At 45.1% G+C, this 17,126-nt stretch overlaps 1 protein-coding gene across 2 annotated transcripts in view; it reads left to right on the top strand.

Moving 5' to 3' along the window:
- COL22A1 (collagen type XXII alpha 1 chain) overlaps positions 1-17,126 on the top strand; it is a 483,118-nt gene that overhangs the window by 151,765 nt on the left and 314,227 nt on the right. For both annotated transcript variants that reach the window (XM_068238069.1, XM_068238068.1), the window contains exon 4: positions 10,878-10,952. In XM_068238069.1, coding sequence (XP_068094170.1) covers positions 10,878-10,952 — 75 coding nt within the window. The remainder of the gene's footprint in view (positions 1-10,877; positions 10,953-17,126) is intronic.

Raw genomic sequence — 17,126 nt, 5'->3', positions numbered from 1 at the left:
CCATTAACAGTGTAAGAATGGCTGCAGTTTACATTTTCCCAGGGAAATTTGTCTCCACCCACTGATGACCCGGCGTTGCCCGGGTATGTATTTGACTGGTGTTGGCTCCGCCCACTTTCTAACCCTAACGCACAAACGCTCAATGACCAAGTTTGTGAGCTTTGGGGTCCTTGGCATCAATAATTTGTATATTCCCATGAAATGAAACAAATCAGATTGGCTGTTTGTGGCTTCACCCCCCATCCAGCATTTGAACCCCAGTCACCCAATGATCAACTGTAGCAGGTTTGAAGCATCTGCTATTAGCAGTGTAAAAATGGCAGCAATTTAAATATTCCCCTTGAAAATCAACAGGTGAATTTTGATTGGCTCTTGTAGGCTCCACCTACTTTTACAAATATTAATCCCAGTCACCCAGTGACCAACTGTGTGAAGTTTGAGAACCTTGCGATTAACAGTGTAAGAAAAGCTGCAGTTTATATTTTCCAATGTAAAAAGTTAGTTGTTTTTGGCTCCGCCCACTATTTCTGACCTTAACATACAGTCACTCAATGACCAAGTTTATGAGCTTTGGGGTCCTTGTAGGGGCGTACCTAGAAATCCCCAGGCCCCACTGCAAAAAAAAAAATCCCCCCCCCCCCCCCCCCCAGGGTCCGCTCAGGGACTTTTGGGCAGCAGGAGGGGTCGCAGCATAAGAGGAGAGTGTGGCAGATCGGTGGGGAGGGGGGAATTCCCCCCCTCCCTCACCTTGGGCTCTCCTCTCACCGCTCCCCTCCTGCAATCATTGGTGGCAGCGGGCAGCAGCAGCGGTGGCGGCAGGCTGAATACATTACCTCCTTCTCGCCGGAGCTCTTCTGTTCTCTTCCGACGGCAGGGGTCGTATCCCCTATTGTTACGCCAGTGGGTCCTTGGCATAAATAAGTTGCATTTTACCATTGAAATTAAACAAATCTGATTGGCTGTATTTGGCCCGCTACCCTTCAAAATTTAAACCCCAGTCTCCCAGTGACTGACTGTAGCAGATTTGAGGCCTCTGCCATTAAGGGTGTATAAATGGCAGCAATGTAAATATTCCCCTTGAAAATCAAAAGGTGAATTTTGATTGGCTGCTGTAGGCTCCACCCACTTTCCTGAATATTAGTTCCAGTCACCCAGTGGCCAACTGTGTCACGTTTGAGAACCCTGCCAATAAGAGAACGGCTGAAATCAATGTAACAAATCTGATTGGCTGTTTGTGTCTCCACCCCTCTAGTGAATTTGGACCCCAGGCATTTCTGAATATTCATCCCAGTCACCCAGTGGCTAATTGTGTAAAGTTTGGGAACCCTGCCATGTTAAAAATGTAGTTGTTGGCACCGGCCACTTTTTCTAACCTTGACATACAGACACTCAATTATCAAGTTTATCAGCTTTGGGGTCCTTGGTATCAATACTTTGTATATTCACATTGAAAAATAAACAAATATGGCTGTTATGTGGCTCCACCCCCTTTCTGAATTTGAACCCTAATCACCCAATGACTGACTGTATCAGGTTTGAGGCATTTGCTATTAACAGTAAAATATTCACTTTGAAAATCAAAAGGTTAATTTCTATTGGCTGTTGTAGGCTCCACCCACCTTCCAAAATCTTAATCTCATTCACCCAGTGACCAACTGTGCAAAGTTTGAGAACCCTGCCATTAACGGTGTAAGAATGGCTGCAGTTTATATTTTCCAGTAAATATTTAAAGACGCACGGAGCTACTCTTGGGCCTTGATTCACAAAGTGGTGCTAACCTACTTAGCACGTCTAAAGTCTTTAGGCGCGCTAACCAGGGTGCTAAGTAGGTTAGCACCGGTTTTCTCAATCAGATTGCGCGCTAAGTACCATAGGCTTTAATGGGCACTTCGCGCGGAGCGCATGGTGCTCTGTGCAGTGCGCGCGTAAAGTTTTACGCGCATAAAGTTTTACGCGCGAAAAGCTCATTTAGACATGCTAAGCGGGTTTTCACTGGTGTGCTAACAGTTAGCACCGCTTTGTGAATCAAGCCCTTGGTGTGCTTCAGCCCTAACCTAGGCTTTTACCTTTACAATCTAACTGGAATGCTGCAGCCAGACTTGTATATCCTTTTAACCCCTCCTTATCTGCAGCTCCTTTCTGCACTGACTCCTCCTCTCCTCATCTGCTGCGCCTCTCGGCACTGGCTCCTCCCACCACTTCTCGTCTGCTGCATCTTTTGGAATTGCTTCCTCTCACCACTCCTCATCTGTGGCTCCTAGGTCCGGATTTACCATAAGGCACTGTAGGCACGTGCCTACAGGCGCCTGATGATGGAAAGGCAGCTTACTCCTCTTCCCGAGTGCCTCCCCTCCCTCCTTCCCTATGTAGAGTCCCGAGCAGAGCATAAATGAGAGGTTACTCACCCAGCTCTCAGCATTCCACTGATGAGATCTCCCTTCAGTCAGGGTCACCACTAGCTACTTAATACTGAGGGTACCTCTTGCTACCATTCTAAGCGACACCATTAGCTATGACTGGCAAGGGAAGTAAGGGAGGAGTGACAGCTGGACAGCCAGCACACTTGCCATGCGGTTCAGCTGAGTTTTGTAGATTTGTGAAGGGCCAAGTCTACGGTGAATGACATCTGTGCCTTTAGGCTCCTATGGTGTACATCCAGGCCTAGTAGTTCCTCTTTGCATGGTTCCTCCCACCACTCCTCATTGGCTACAGCTCTCAGCACGGGTTCCTCCCACTACTCTTCATCTTCTGCACCTCTTGGAACTGGCTCCTCCCACCACTCCTCATCCGTAGCTCCTCTCAGCACTGGATCCTCCAACCACTTCTCATGTGCTACTCTTGGAAAAAACGTACAGTATATTGCATTCTCCCACCAGACCTTGTCTGCTACTCCACTGGACCAATCGAGTGGTAAAATTGGCCAATCAAGATTGGTTGTTTGTATGCACTTTTATTTATAACCCTTCAAGGCTTCTCTAGGACTGCCTCTACTCTCTGGAATTCATTCCTTTCTCATCCCATTAGGCTTGCTTGACCCTTTACATTTTTCAAAGAAACCATTAAAATCCACCTTTTCGAACTAGCATTCCCATGTTCCTCTCTCTTCTAACCACCAATAATTAGCCACAGTTCTACTATTCATTCCTGTTGTATGTGTATACTGTAACGTGTATAATGTGTAGAGTGGCGTACCTATAGGGGTGGGTGCAGTCATGGCTCGTGCATGCTATGGGCGTCGCAGCCTATGCTTGCACTCTTCCTCCTCCCTGTGCTTTTGCACACTCTGTGGTGCGGCACCCACTTCCCCAACACGCTGACAGCCTGCTGATCATCGACTGAACGGAAGAGCGGCCACAGATTGCTGGGAGAGAAGTTCTATAACCAGTGGAGGGCCCAGGGCTTCGGAGGCCCCTAACTTCTTCCCCTGCCTTCTTATAGTACAGGGGCCCTCTGCAGAGCAAGTAATGTTGTGGCCACACTTGATATGGGTGGGAGTCGTGATGGCAAGGCTATTATGGGTTGCAGGTGTTATAATGGCAACACTGTTCTGGGGTCCCACACTTGTTTATAGAGGTAAAGGACTCATGATGGCCATGCTTGCCATGGGTGGCAGGAGTCATGGTTGCCACCTTTGTTATGGGTGAAAGAGTCATGGTGGTCGCACTGTTATAGGTGGCAGAGATTATTGTGGCCACACAGTTATGGGTGGAGACAGTCACGGTGACCATGTGTGATGATCCGCTCAGCTGGCTGCACAGGCAGACAGCTGTTTGACCATTCCTCTAGTCTGTGGGCTGCAGGTCTCTGGAAGAGAGACCTGTTTTTCCATTGCAAGTTTCTGGTCTGTTCTGCTGCTGAGGAATTTGCATACATTCGTTATGCAAATCCCCTGCCTGCCTCCTTTGATGACTGGCACTATAAGAGCTTTCTGCTCCCAGAATGCTTTGCTGGTCATTCCTTCAGGGTTTGTAGTAAACACTCCTAGAGTGTCAGCCATGCTACTTCTTGTTAAAGTTATCTTAGAGTAATTCTTAGGACTGCACTAGGCAGTTTCCCTAGTGCAGTTAGGATTGCATATCTGTTTGTTTGTCTGTTACGATTGTCCTGTCCCAGTGGTGGACGACAGGAAATCGTTCTGTTTGTCTGGGGTGCTAACTGGCGCTGCGGTAGTTACTGGTAGCCCCTTCTGATCTGTCTTGTCTGGATCGCAATAGCCTCTAGCGGTAGTGGCTGTGGATCCTTCTGATCTAGTTTCTGGAGTGTAAGCTGGAGCTGCGGTTGCTTCCGGCTACCTAATCTGATCTGTCTTGTTTAGATCGCACTAGCCGCTAGCGTTAGCGGCTGTGGATCTTTCTGATCTGTGTTCCTGCTTGGATCACACTTGCTCTAGCGGAAGAGCGGTGTATCCTTTCTGCCTAGTTCCTGTTTCTCGTTTGTCTGTCTTGTCTGATACGGGCGCTTGCTGTAGGCTCGGTGAGGTAACCGTTAAGCAAGCGTTCACGTTCTTTGTTTCGTGTTTGTCTGTCGGTGGTTAGTTAGGCGTGCTTGTCTCTGTTGTGCTTAACACGCGGAGACCGCGCTATAAACGCGTTCGCTGTTGCGAATGAGTGCGGTGTTCGCGATTAGTTAGCTGTGCCTTTGCTCCTCTTGTGTTCTGTTCTAGTCTGTCTTGTGTCACTTCTGGCGATCGCCTTTCTCGCGATCGCGTTCCTACTTTTTGTTTCTGCTGATGTGTGTTCACCGTCGCAGGGTCGCGACTAGATTGATGAACACACATTCGTCCTGTCCCTGTGCTCTGTCTCTTTCTGGGCTGTTCAGCCTTGCATTGTCTTGATCTGTACAATCCCCATCTGGCATCTGTGGCCGTGCAGCGATTGTACTCGTCTGCACTCCACAGCGCCATCTGCCGGTGGGAATTGCCCTCTGCTGGTGCATTGCACCTAGTCTGGGTTCACCTAATTATACGCTTGTGGAAGGTTTTCGCTGTGTCAGTGCGCATCTCGTGCGCTGACCACGAAAACGATTGCGCAAACGTTACACCAAGCTTTTTATGGATAAGAGAGTCATGGTGGTTGTACTGTTACGGAGGGCAGAGATCATAGTGGCCTTAGGGCTAAGGATGGCGGGAGTCATTATAGCCACACTTGTTATAGGGGTCATGGTGGCCACACTTCTTATAGGTGGTCACACTGTTATGTATGCCAGGAGTCAAGGTGGACTTACAGCTATGGGTTGTGGGAGTCATGTTGGCCACATTTTTTATGGGGGTAATGAGGTCTTGGTGGCCAGTGGCCACACGTTACACAATACCTGGAGGATGTCCCCCATGTTACCTCGGAGAAAAAAAATGGGTGTGTTAGGAAGACCTGATCACATTTTGCTAAGGGGACCAAACAATTTGAGGATACATCATCCGGATTCATCAAATATCTGCTATTAAGTGAGAAAAGTTAGCACCCTTAGCCTGGGTCCTATTAGATAATACCAAAGCTTGCTAAAAAGGTCGGTCATCAGCATTTGAGCTGTTGCTTGCACACAGCCATGGCAAGAACATTTTGGTTAATTCAGGTCAGCCTGTATTGGTTTAAAAAAAAAATTGCAGTACCAGTATAGGTAGATCCATTCCGTTAACTTGTGGTAACCCTTGCGGTGGTCTGACGTAACCCAGGCAAGAGTTGAAAAGTTTGGTTTATTAAAAACAGACAATATTTATTAAATCCAGATCAGTTCTGCTGCATCACTCCCGTCCTCTGTCCTCATAGACAATTTCCTCTCCTTAATAGTGGAAATGGCTTATTAATTCCTTTCATCCGAGTATTACGTAATGCACATTGGCACATGTGTGACAAAACAAGGGATAATGACCCGTCAGAATCTCCTTTCCCGAAAGCAAAGCTTTCTCCTGACATGACCTAAACCGATCCCTGATCCGTCACACACAAAGATACTGTTCCAAAGAGAAGTGGACAAAAGAGAGGAGAAGAAGAGCTAGGCCTTTGTTCTTGGCCCTTTGTCTTCATTAGAAGACGTCAGACGATACCCAGCATCTAATAGATGGATTAGGAAGCCGGACTTCCACCCAATAACTCAACAAGGTGGCACAAATCTTCTTCAAGTCAAATGAAACAACACAAAAGCAACTCAGATGATGTAATGAATGGAACCCTCCAAAAAGTTATAACAAAGCTCAACTGTCTCAAATGATATAGGAAAAAGTTGCTAAACCATCTCAAAACATACAAAAAGTGAACAGTCTCAAAACATAAAACAAATCTGAATCATTTCAAACTATGTTACAAAACAAAAACTGAATGTTCTCAAAACATATAGAAAAACTGAATGAGCTCAAATAATACAACAAAAACTTTTCCACCTCAAAACATGTAACTCAACTCTCCATCTAAAAAGATATAACTCATTTGGGTGCCACCACTAGTAGTAAAATGTTGACAATTTAATTACCAATATTTTACTATGATCCCCCCACCTAATTCCTAACTCTACTCCCCCCCCCCCCCCCCCAGGTGCCTTACAAGCTTTGCCACTAATTGCGGCTTTGCGGCAAAGGGGAATGCTAAGGTATTGGCTGGGGTGGGGGTCTATAGGGTTAGGCACCCCCGGGAGGGGGGAGTGTCTTAGGGTTAGGCACCACCAGGGGGGATTTAGGGTTAGGCACCACCAGGGGAATGTTAGAGTTAGGTACTATCAGGGGTGGTCTTAGGGTTAGACACCACAGGGGGGGGTGGCTTTAGATTAGGCACCACCAAGGGGGGCCTTAGGGTTAGGCACCACCAGGGGAATGTTAGGGTTAGGCACCACGGGGGGAGTCTTAGGGTTAGGCACCATGCGGGGAGGGGGTCTTAGGGTTAGGTACCACGGGGGGTCTTAGGGTTAGACACCACCATGAGGGAGGGGGATCTTAGGGTTAGGCACCACCAGGGGGGGATCTTAGGGTTAGGCACCACCAGGAGAGTCTTAGGGTTAGGCACCACCAGGAGAGTCTTAGGGTTAGGCACCACCAGGGGGGTCTTAGGGTCAGAGGCGGGACAAGGTCCTCCAGCACCCAAGGCTGAGACACCAAAGTGCGCCCCTCCATCCCTGCCACCCCAGCTGTCACACACTGATTGCTATTAGACTAAGAGGTGCCACAGGGCCCACAACCTCCCCAACACCTTAATATCTAGTCATCTGGCTTGCAGTCACTGCTATGTATCCCCTTTTCTTATTTCTTTCTGCTTCAAACACAATTAGGAATGACAGCTGAATGAATTGTGCGCCCCCTCCTACACTGTGCCCTGAGGCTGGAGCCTCTCCAGCCTATGCCTCAGCCCGGCCCTGCTTAGGGTTAGGCACCACCAGGGGAGTCTTAGGGTTAGGCACCACCAGGGGGGTCTTAGGGTTAGGCACCACCAGGGGGGTCTTAGGGTTAGGCACCACCAGGGAAATGTTAGGATTAGGCATCGGTAGACGGAGGGTTCTGTGTGAGAGTAGGGTTAGGTTTAGCCGTTGTAAAATATTGGTAAACATCGGAATCCAGCAGTAGAATATTGCTAATTTTAGCAATATTCTACTAGCCGGGATCCCTTGCGCCCTCTTTCTTTTAGGCTCCTTCTTTCATGTATGCATTAAAATTACCCTCCATTCCTTTCTTAATGGAACTGGCTGTATCCTCTACAATTGTCACCCCAGGCATCTGCCTGGTGTGCCTATGCCTAAAAACGGCACTGGGTGTTTGAATCAAACACTACTTCAGCTAAAGAGATCAGCAGGGCTGCCAGGCAACTGGAATTGTTTAAGTGGAAATACATTCTGCAGCCTCATATACTGTACTTCTCACCTCCTGTTCCCTTTAATTACCCCACATTTCCCGGTGTCGCCAGTCGTCTGTAATCCGCACGCAGAACTTTTATAATCAGGCGTGAAAAGATAAATAAATGTAATAAGTACAGTAAGACAAGACTTCCTGGCTGTACTGGCAGCGCCGACGCTTCCAGCAAATCACAGCTTTGAGCAGTGGAACAGCTGCGTGGCAGAGCCGCCTCACTGTAAGATGACAGGCGGTGTGTGTGCGCCAGGAATAGCCGCAGTGCCAGTCTAACCGCTTCACAGAGGGGGCGTCGCCACTTCAGCTTCCACAGTGATTGTTGTAGAGCTGTGGCCTGACAGGATATAATGATGGGCGGGCAGTGCAGGAGCTCAGCTTAGTGATGTACCAGACCTTTACTTACTGGGCCTATTTATAATGGCGGGGATCAGCTAGTCGCCGGGAGAGGGGCGTGATATCTGCAGTCTTAAAGGGCCAGTCTGGTTTTACACCAGGCCCGACTCCAAGCTGTATACAATAAAGAGGAACTTTAAAGCAGACTTGAAGGGAAAATAAACTTATGAGATAACGAATTGTATTTGTAGTACAGCTAAGGAATAGAACATTAGTAGTAAAGAAAAGAGTCTCATGTTGTTTTCCAGTACAGGAAGAGTTTAAAAAATGCAGTTATTTGCGCAAAAGAGCTTCTCAGAGCTCTTCAAAGCCATTGGGCCGAATACAGTCCTGTTTTCTGGAGCACTTAAACAGGCAAGAAACAGTGAGAGACAACTTGAGATAAGGTTTTAGGCCTTGTTCACATCATAAATCGCAATCGCTGATGCCAGCGTTTTGCAATTTTGTTGAAAATCGCCATTGCTTAAAAAAAGCCTAAAGCGTGTGTGAACAAGCTCTCACTGCAGGAAAGTTCAAATGATCATTATTTCTGCTTTGTTTTATTATAGTTTAAAGAAACCCAGAGCTCTCATAACTAAAAAGATTTATACATACCTGGGGCTTCCTCCAGCCCCATCTGCCTGGATCGTTCCCACGCCGCCGTCCTCCGATGTCTGCTGCTCCGGTAACTTTTCTCTGCAGAAAACCTATAAACAAAGAAGAAACAATGAGAGTTGAGATAAGAGCTTCAAAAGACAGTGCTGTCCACAAGTTACAGAGCTCACAGAAGCTCTTTTGCATAGATAATAACTGAAGTTTCTTAACTCTTCCTGTACTGGAAACAATATAAGACTCATATCTGTGCTAACAATGTTTTATATCTTAGCTGTGCTACACATACATACAAATCAATATTTATCATAAGTTTATTTTCACTTCAGATTCCCTTTAAAAGGTAATAAATATGGCAGCCTCCGTATCCCTCTCATCTCAGGTATCCTTTAAATTTGTATGTAATTATTAGCATCTTATTCGCCATCTTTTTTTTTTTTTTATTAATAGACCTGATAGTGCCAGGGGAAGTTATACTTAACGATTTCTGATGCCCAGACTCGGGCGACTGCTCTTCTGCGCTTAGGCGCGCTCCCGTGTCCTCGTGGTGTCCCCCGGTAGCCCTGGGATCAGTGAAAGGCAACAAGGTTCCCAATCACCGCTCCGTGTCCCCCGCAGAAAAACCGAAGCCCTCACCCGTGAGGCTTCATTTCTTCTGCCCGGAAAAAATTTCCGCATCCCCCTTGTACTTCCGCTTAGCGAGAAGTACAAGGAGGGAAAACAAAAACGAAGGTGGCCATCTTGTGGCCAAATAGTAAAACTACATGTACATATTTTTTACATTACAATTTACACATTAAACAACATTAAAAATTAACTGTTTATGTCCCACACCAAAATATTACCCAAATAAAATGTTTAATGGTAAGAAAAATAAATTACAATTACAAAAAAAAAAAAAGACATAAATAGTTACCGAAGGGTCTAAACTTTTTAAAGAGACACTGAAGCGAAAAAAAATGATGATATTATGAATGATTAGTATGTGTAGCACAGCTAAGAAATAAAACATTAAGATCAGATACATCAGTGTAATTGTTTCCAGTACAGGAAGAGTTGAGAAACTCCAGTTGTTATCTCTATGCAAACAAGCCATTAAGCTCTTCGACTAAGTTAGTCATGGAGAGGGCTGTTATCTGACTTTTATTATCTCAACTGTAAGTGAACTGTTTACTTTTTCTCTGCTAGAGGAGAGGTCATTACTTCACAGACTGCTCTGAAAGAATCATTTTGAATGCTGAGTGTTGTGTAATCTGCACATATTATAGAATGATGCAATGTTAGAAAAAACACTATATACCTGAAAATAAAAGTATGAGAATATTTTCTTTGCTGCTAATCTTCTAGTAATTATTCATAGTACACAACCAATTCACTATATCATATTTTTTTTCCGCTTCAGTGTCTCTTTAAATATGCATTTGAAGGGGTATACTACAAACATTTTTTAAATTATAAGCTTGTAAATAGTGATGGACGCAAAACGGAAACAATGCACGTTTTTTTTCCAAATAAAATATTGGCGCCATACATTGTGATAGGGACGAAATTTAAATGGTGTCATAACCGAGACAGACGGGCAAATAAAATATATAGGTTTTAATTATGGTAGCGTGGATTATTTTAAAGCTATAATGGCCAAAATCTGAGAAATAATGAATTTGTTCCATTTTTTTCTTATTAATCCTGTTAAAATGCATTTCTAAATAAATAATTCTTAGCAAAATGTACCACCCAAAGAAAGCCTAATTAGTGGCGGAAAAAACAAGATATAGATCAATAAATTGTGATAAGTAGTGATAAAGTTATTAGTGAATGAATGGGAGGTGAAAATTGCTCTGATGCATAAGGTGAACAATTCCCGGGGGCTGAAAAGGTTAAAGAGGCCCTGTAGTGACATATAGTAGAATTCAGTAAATGATTCAGGATACCCAGTTTTGATGATAATTTCCCTGGTTTCTTTCTTTTTCCCTATAGCTATATATTGCTGTATGTTGGTGTGTGACATTGGCCATCCCCGGTGCTGGGTGAACCAACGTATTCATTCTTTTTATTCTTTTTTTTATAGATGTCCTCTGTCCTAATGTCAGAGTCGAGGGTGATCGCTTTAAACACAAGAATGGAGAGAGAGATGAAATTCCAGGTATGTTAAAAAAAAAATCCATTCGAATACGGAAATGTAAATATACTGCCTAATAATCCAGCCTATCAAAGTCTTAAAAACATGATCATGTGACCTGGACCGGAGGAGGGGGTTGGGCACAAGTTCTGCTGGTGGGGCTGCTGCTTGGGATTGCATCATCCTGCTGTTCAGACTGCAAGGGGGCTGGGCACAGACTGACTTCACTGAGAGGACTGTGCCTAGAGAGCGATGACGGTCCATGGTGAAGGAAGTGGCGGGTGTCTTGGCTCCTGATTTGGTCTGTTAATGGCTGGAGTACAGACACTTTTTGATTCAGTTTAATACGAGTTTGAATGCAGTTTATTATTTTGGGCTTGTAAACCCCGGGACCTTTGTTTTCAGTTCGAGTTCAGGTTGTAGTCAGTTTCCCATTCACTAGTAAAGCCGGGGTATGAACTCAACGTGAACTGGAAGTGAACTGAACACAAAGGTCTGTGAGCACTAGCTCGAAAATGGATTTATCTGAAACTTTCTAATCAAGAAACATCTTTAGAGACTGTGGGTTATACCCTATTAACAGGGGCGAAACTCCAGGGGGGCAGCACCTGTGAATGCAGGGGGGCCAGAGCTGTGGGGGAAACCCAACTACTAACCTTCCCTCCCTCTGATAAAGTTGTCCATTAATTATATCAGTTGTTCTTCAGGTGTTGTTGTGGCTACAGTTGCTATGGGTGTAAAGATTATAAAGCCCACATTTGTACTTACACCCCTGCCAATTAACTTTTCTCCTGAGTTTTCTCCAAGGAGAAAACAAATAATTCTAAAGCACCCATTATCCAAAAATTTCTCAAAATTGGTCTGATAGGACCCTTTTAATTACTTTTTAGTACCTTTTCAATTGCGAAGTGCTGAAAAGCTATTTTTTCCATAAGATAAGAAAAAAACTTGGAGAAAACTCAAAAGAAAAGGTAATAGCATATGGCCCTAATTCTCCTTTGACATCTAAAATATACATTTTTTTTTAAAATTTAAAACAGAAGTTATTTACAATGATTCAGCCTTAGGTGAGCAAGACAGATGTCCCATGATGCATCGCTGCTGAATATGCAAATCATCTCTTTATGGCCGTGGAAGCCAGACACGCCCCCAGAATGGCTGGAGCGCAAAGTGTGTCTAATGGTGGCCATACATGGTACAATTTTTTCATACAATCTTACCATTTCTATGTAATATAAGGGAACTGCCTAAATTATCCTTTCAGTATATTCACTTAATTTACCCTTATATTACATAGAAATGGTAAGATTGTATGAAAAAATTGTACCATGTATGGCCACCATTAAGGTGGCCACACACCATACAATTTTTTAAATATCTGTTCAATTCAAGAATTGCAATCAATTTTTCTGACTGATTGTAACATTTCAAAAATCTGACCAATGTACCACACACCTACGTTCAATTTTATCCCAAATATGATATAAATGATTGGAAACTCTGAGAAAATTGCTTGTGTGTATATTAATAAATGCACAATCTAACACACACCATACAATCTTTAGAAAACTGAAGAAAAATGTCCAGCATTTTGGATTGAGAAAAATCGGGAGAAAAAAAAACAGGAAATCCAATCGGATTTTTCAGTCGAATGAAAAAAAAAGCTTTTGATTTTTTTCGGTAGAACCGATCATATTTATCGAATTGCAGTGAAAATCATATAATTTTATTGTATCGTGTGTGGCCACCTAAAGGTTGGACAAGCATTGACCAATTTTACCATTTGCATGCAGCATGAGAGCTTCTCTACACAACCAATAATAGCATTCAGAATGCGATTGCCATCCACACTACAGGGAGGTGGTAGATTTGGCCAGTCATTGACTAGCCAAATATACCTGTGTGTACCGGGCTGTAGGCACACTGTGCACTTCAGCGGTTCTAGGGGAGTGTCTAACCTCCAGGGACACAAAGGAATGATTTTCATATTCAGCAGTGATGCATCATGGGAAATCTTTCTTGTTCACATAAAGCTTAATCATTGCAAATACTTTCTATTTTAAGAAGATACATTTATGTTTAGCATATTTATTTATAAGTGTGCCTTCTTCAGCCTGGCAAGCTAGCAGGATATGCAAAGTGGGCAGCAGGAAACTTTTATAGTTACCTGTCCGGACAGCTGGATCAGCTGCTTCTTACTCCACTGCGGTGGCGATGTAATCCCGACATGTCTTCTCTGTTCCGATCACATGATATGACATGTGATCAGGATCTAGGAGACCTTGTCAGCGTTACAGCACCACCCGGTGGTGAAAGAGGGGTGATAGAGGGTCTCTTCCATCAGCTATAAAGCTGACACTGTCTCCTGGATCCGGATCACGTCATATTATGTGATCGGATGTGATCGGGACCCAGAAGACCTGCCGGACGTTCAGAGCCGCCGCCGATGTAGGAAGAGAAGATGCCGTCCGGAACAGGTAACTATAACTGCTCCCTGCCACCCGCTCGTTTGGCTGCACTAAGCATTAGAGTGCACCAGCAGACAGTTTCAGACAGAATATTTTTGAGTGTGAAGCTGCTAACAGGTTAAGCCACTTTCTAGTGGTACATTGAAATTTACTGAGAGATCAACTGCTTTAGTACAGTGCCACCTAGTGAATGGAGGAAGTAGTGATGTTTAACATTTTTATAACCAATAGTCTTGCCATTGCAGACCGCTTGGCTTACACTGCTTGTGGCTGTAGATGAGGTCTCAATTTTCCAATTCATCTCTTTAATTACTGAGATGTCTACAGTATGCAGGTTCTGTAGTTAATGACATACATTCGATGCTATAATTGAATATTAACAGCCACAAACTATGTATCATTTACATGTCAGTAATTAAAGGGCTGAGCAGACAGCAGTGATGAGGTACTGAGGTCTGAGGAGCCTTCAGAGGATTGAGAGGCACGTTTTGGGGAACTGAACTGTGTAAGTATACTTCTATGTGCAGTTAGGTCATTTTAATAAGGTTACATCCTCCAATTTCCACTGCATGCGCTCCAATTTGCTGATCTGATGTTTGGAACATAAGTGTTTGTTTGGCCAATCACATTCCCGTCCTCAGAATACACATAGCAGAGCGCCACTTCCATTGCTGTTTGATTTTTCCCCAAAATGCAAATACTGTACCTGCTGCATTTTTTTTACGTGAGTGTTTTTTAAGCCAATGGAGGTGCAAACATTTGCATACCAACACCGAGCTATGCACTTTATTTATTTATTTATTTTCAATTTCCTGTTTCACTTTTTATTTTAATAGCAAAATGAAAAATGGAAATGCACTCCATTAAATTTGAAATTTACAAATGTATAAAATCACACATAGAAAAGCGCTAGTTAAAATTGGCAAAAATCCCAATCACATTGCAGAGTGTTTGCGATCTGCATTAAAAAAAAATCCCTTAAACTTAAAGAGAACCTGAACTGAAAATGAAAAGTCAAAATAACCATACACAGGTCATACTTACCTCCTGTGTAGTCTACTCCTCAATCTCTTACTCCTCTCCTGCGTCCCATTTGTCCACTGTGATCAATGGAATTCTCCGTCCTCAGTGCAGAGGCGTAGCTAGGGTTTTCAGCGCCCGGGGACAAAGACTATTAATGCGCCCCCCCAAAGTTAAGGTTGCGAGCGCGCCGCGCCAAAAGGGGGCGTGGTCACATAATAATTGTGGGCGTGGTTATGGGTGGAGCCAAATGTATATGGAGGTTAGCAGGCTCACGCTCACCCACCCTCCCTCAGTATGTACCTTCCAGCATGTTCCAAGACAAATTCAGCAATCATGAGCCCCCCCCCCCATCAAGACAAATTCCGCAATCATGAGGCCCCCAACATAACCAACTCAGCAATCATGAGGCCCCCAACAAGACAAATTTTGCAATCATGAGGCCCCCAACAAGACAAATTCAGCAATCATGAGGCCCCCAACAAGACAAATTCAGCAATCATGAGGCCCCCAACAAGACAAATTCAGCGATCTTGAGGCCCCCAACAAATCATGAGGCCCCCAACAAGACAAATTCAGTAACCATGAGGCCCCCAAAAAGACAAATTCAGCAGTCATGAGTCACATAAATAGACAGCATTTCACATAAATAGGTAGAATGCCCCCTTAATATGGTAGACACCTCTCACCTGGCAGCAGTTCTCCAAAATACACTCAATCTGACGTGGTTCCCCAAAAATAGGTAGCCCCAGGTCTATAGTTGTCCCCAGAATAGGTGGCCAGCAGTATAGATGTCCCCAGAATAGGTGGCCAGCGGTATAGATGTCCCCAGAACAGGTAGCCAGGGGTATATGTGCCCAGTATATGTAGGCAGGAGTATGTGTGCCCAGTATATGTAGCCAGAGGTATATGTGCCCAGTATATGTAGCCAGTGGTATATATGCCCAGTATATGTAGCCAGGAGAATAATATGTGCCCAGTATATATAGTCAGGCGTATATGTGCCCAGTATATATAGTCAGGCGTATATGTGCCCAGTATATGTAGCCAGGGGTATATATGCCCAGTATATTTAGCCAGGGGTATATATGCCCAGTATATGTAGCCAGGGGGTATATATGCCCAGTCCACGTAGCCAGGGGGTATATATGCCCAGTATATGTAGCCAGGGGTATATATGCCCAATATATGTAGGCAGGGGGTATATATGCCCAGTATATATAGGCAGGGGTATATATGCCCAGTATATGTAGCCAGGGGTATATATGCAAAGTATATGTAGCCAGGGGGTATATATGCCCAGTATATGTAGCCAGGGGTATATATGCCCAGTATATGTAGCCAGGGGTATATATGCCCAGTATAAGTAGCCAGGGGGTATATATGCCCAGTCCACGTAGCCAGGGGGTATATATGCCCAGTATATGTAGCCAGGGGTATATATGCCCAGTATATGTAGCCAGGGGGTATATATGCCCAGTCCACGTAGCCAGGGGGTATATATGCCCAGTATATGTAGCCAGGGGTATATATGCCCAGTATATGTAGCCAGGGGTATATATGCCCAGTATATGTAGGCAGGTGTATATGTGCCCAGAGTAGGTAGCCAGGGGTATATGTGCCCAGAATAGGTAGCCAGGGGTATATGCCCAGTATATGTAGTTAGGGGTATATGTGCCCATTATATGTAGGCAGGGGTATATGTGCCCAGAGTAGGTAGCCAGGGTTATATGTGGCCAGAGTAGGTAGCCAGGGGTATATGCCCAGTATATGTAGTTAGGAGTATATGTGCCCAATATATGTAGGCAGGGGTATATGTGCCCAGAGTAGGTAGCCAGGGGTATATGTGCCCAGAGTAGGTCGCCAGGGGTATATGTGCCCAGAGTAGGTAGCCAGTAGCCAGGGGTATATGTGCCCAGAGTAAGCCAGAGGTATAGGTGCCCAGAGTAGGTAGCCAGGTGTCCCCCTCCCCAGCAGGAGGGGAGCAGCGCAGAGAAGAGGAAGAGCTGCTCTCTCTCCCTCGCTGTCCCCTCCAATGTCTGTCCGGTGGCTGGCAGCGGCGGGCGGAACTTACCTCCGTCTCGTCGCAGCGCCGGATGGATCTGCCGCTACTCCGGTCTGGTTCAGACCAGAGCAGCGGCTGCGCACCCGAACTTCCGGCCGGCGCTGGAGCGAGACGGAGGTGAGTTCCGCCCGCCGCTGCCAGCCACCGGACAGACATTGGAGGGGACAGCGAGGGAGAGAGAGAGCACTAAGGTGAGGGAAGGAGGGGGGAGATGGCCCCCCTTCCCCACCGTCCGCACAGCTCTCTCTCTTCTCTGCGCTGCTCCCCTCAGCCCCGTAACAAAAAAAAAAAACCCGAAGCTCAGCTGGGCGCCCTTGGGGACCCGGCGCCCCGGGGCACTTGTCCTACCCCGACCCCCCCTAGCTCCGCGCCTGCCTCAGTGTGCTGACCAGGAAGCTGTTAGGGGACCATTACCCCATAACAGCTTCCTGGTCAGCACACTGTTAAACTGTAATATCACCCACTTGAGCCATAGGGAAACATGGACATTACCTTGCTGACAGCTGCTGATATCTAACTGACAGCAACTGGTATATTTCAGTTGTGACAAAATGTTGTCAGAACTGGAAGGGATCACTGTAAGAAGAAAATGGTGAGCTTCTGAGAGGAACTGACAGTGAGGTTAGTATGTAATATTCATTTGCA

Source organism: Hyperolius riggenbachi, chromosome 5 (assembly GCF_040937935.1).
Source record: "Hyperolius riggenbachi isolate aHypRig1 chromosome 5, aHypRig1.pri, whole genome shotgun sequence".
Taxonomy (NCBI): Eukaryota; Metazoa; Chordata; class Amphibia; order Anura; family Hyperoliidae; genus Hyperolius; species Hyperolius riggenbachi.
This window is presented reverse-complemented; position numbering and strand designations above follow the sequence as displayed.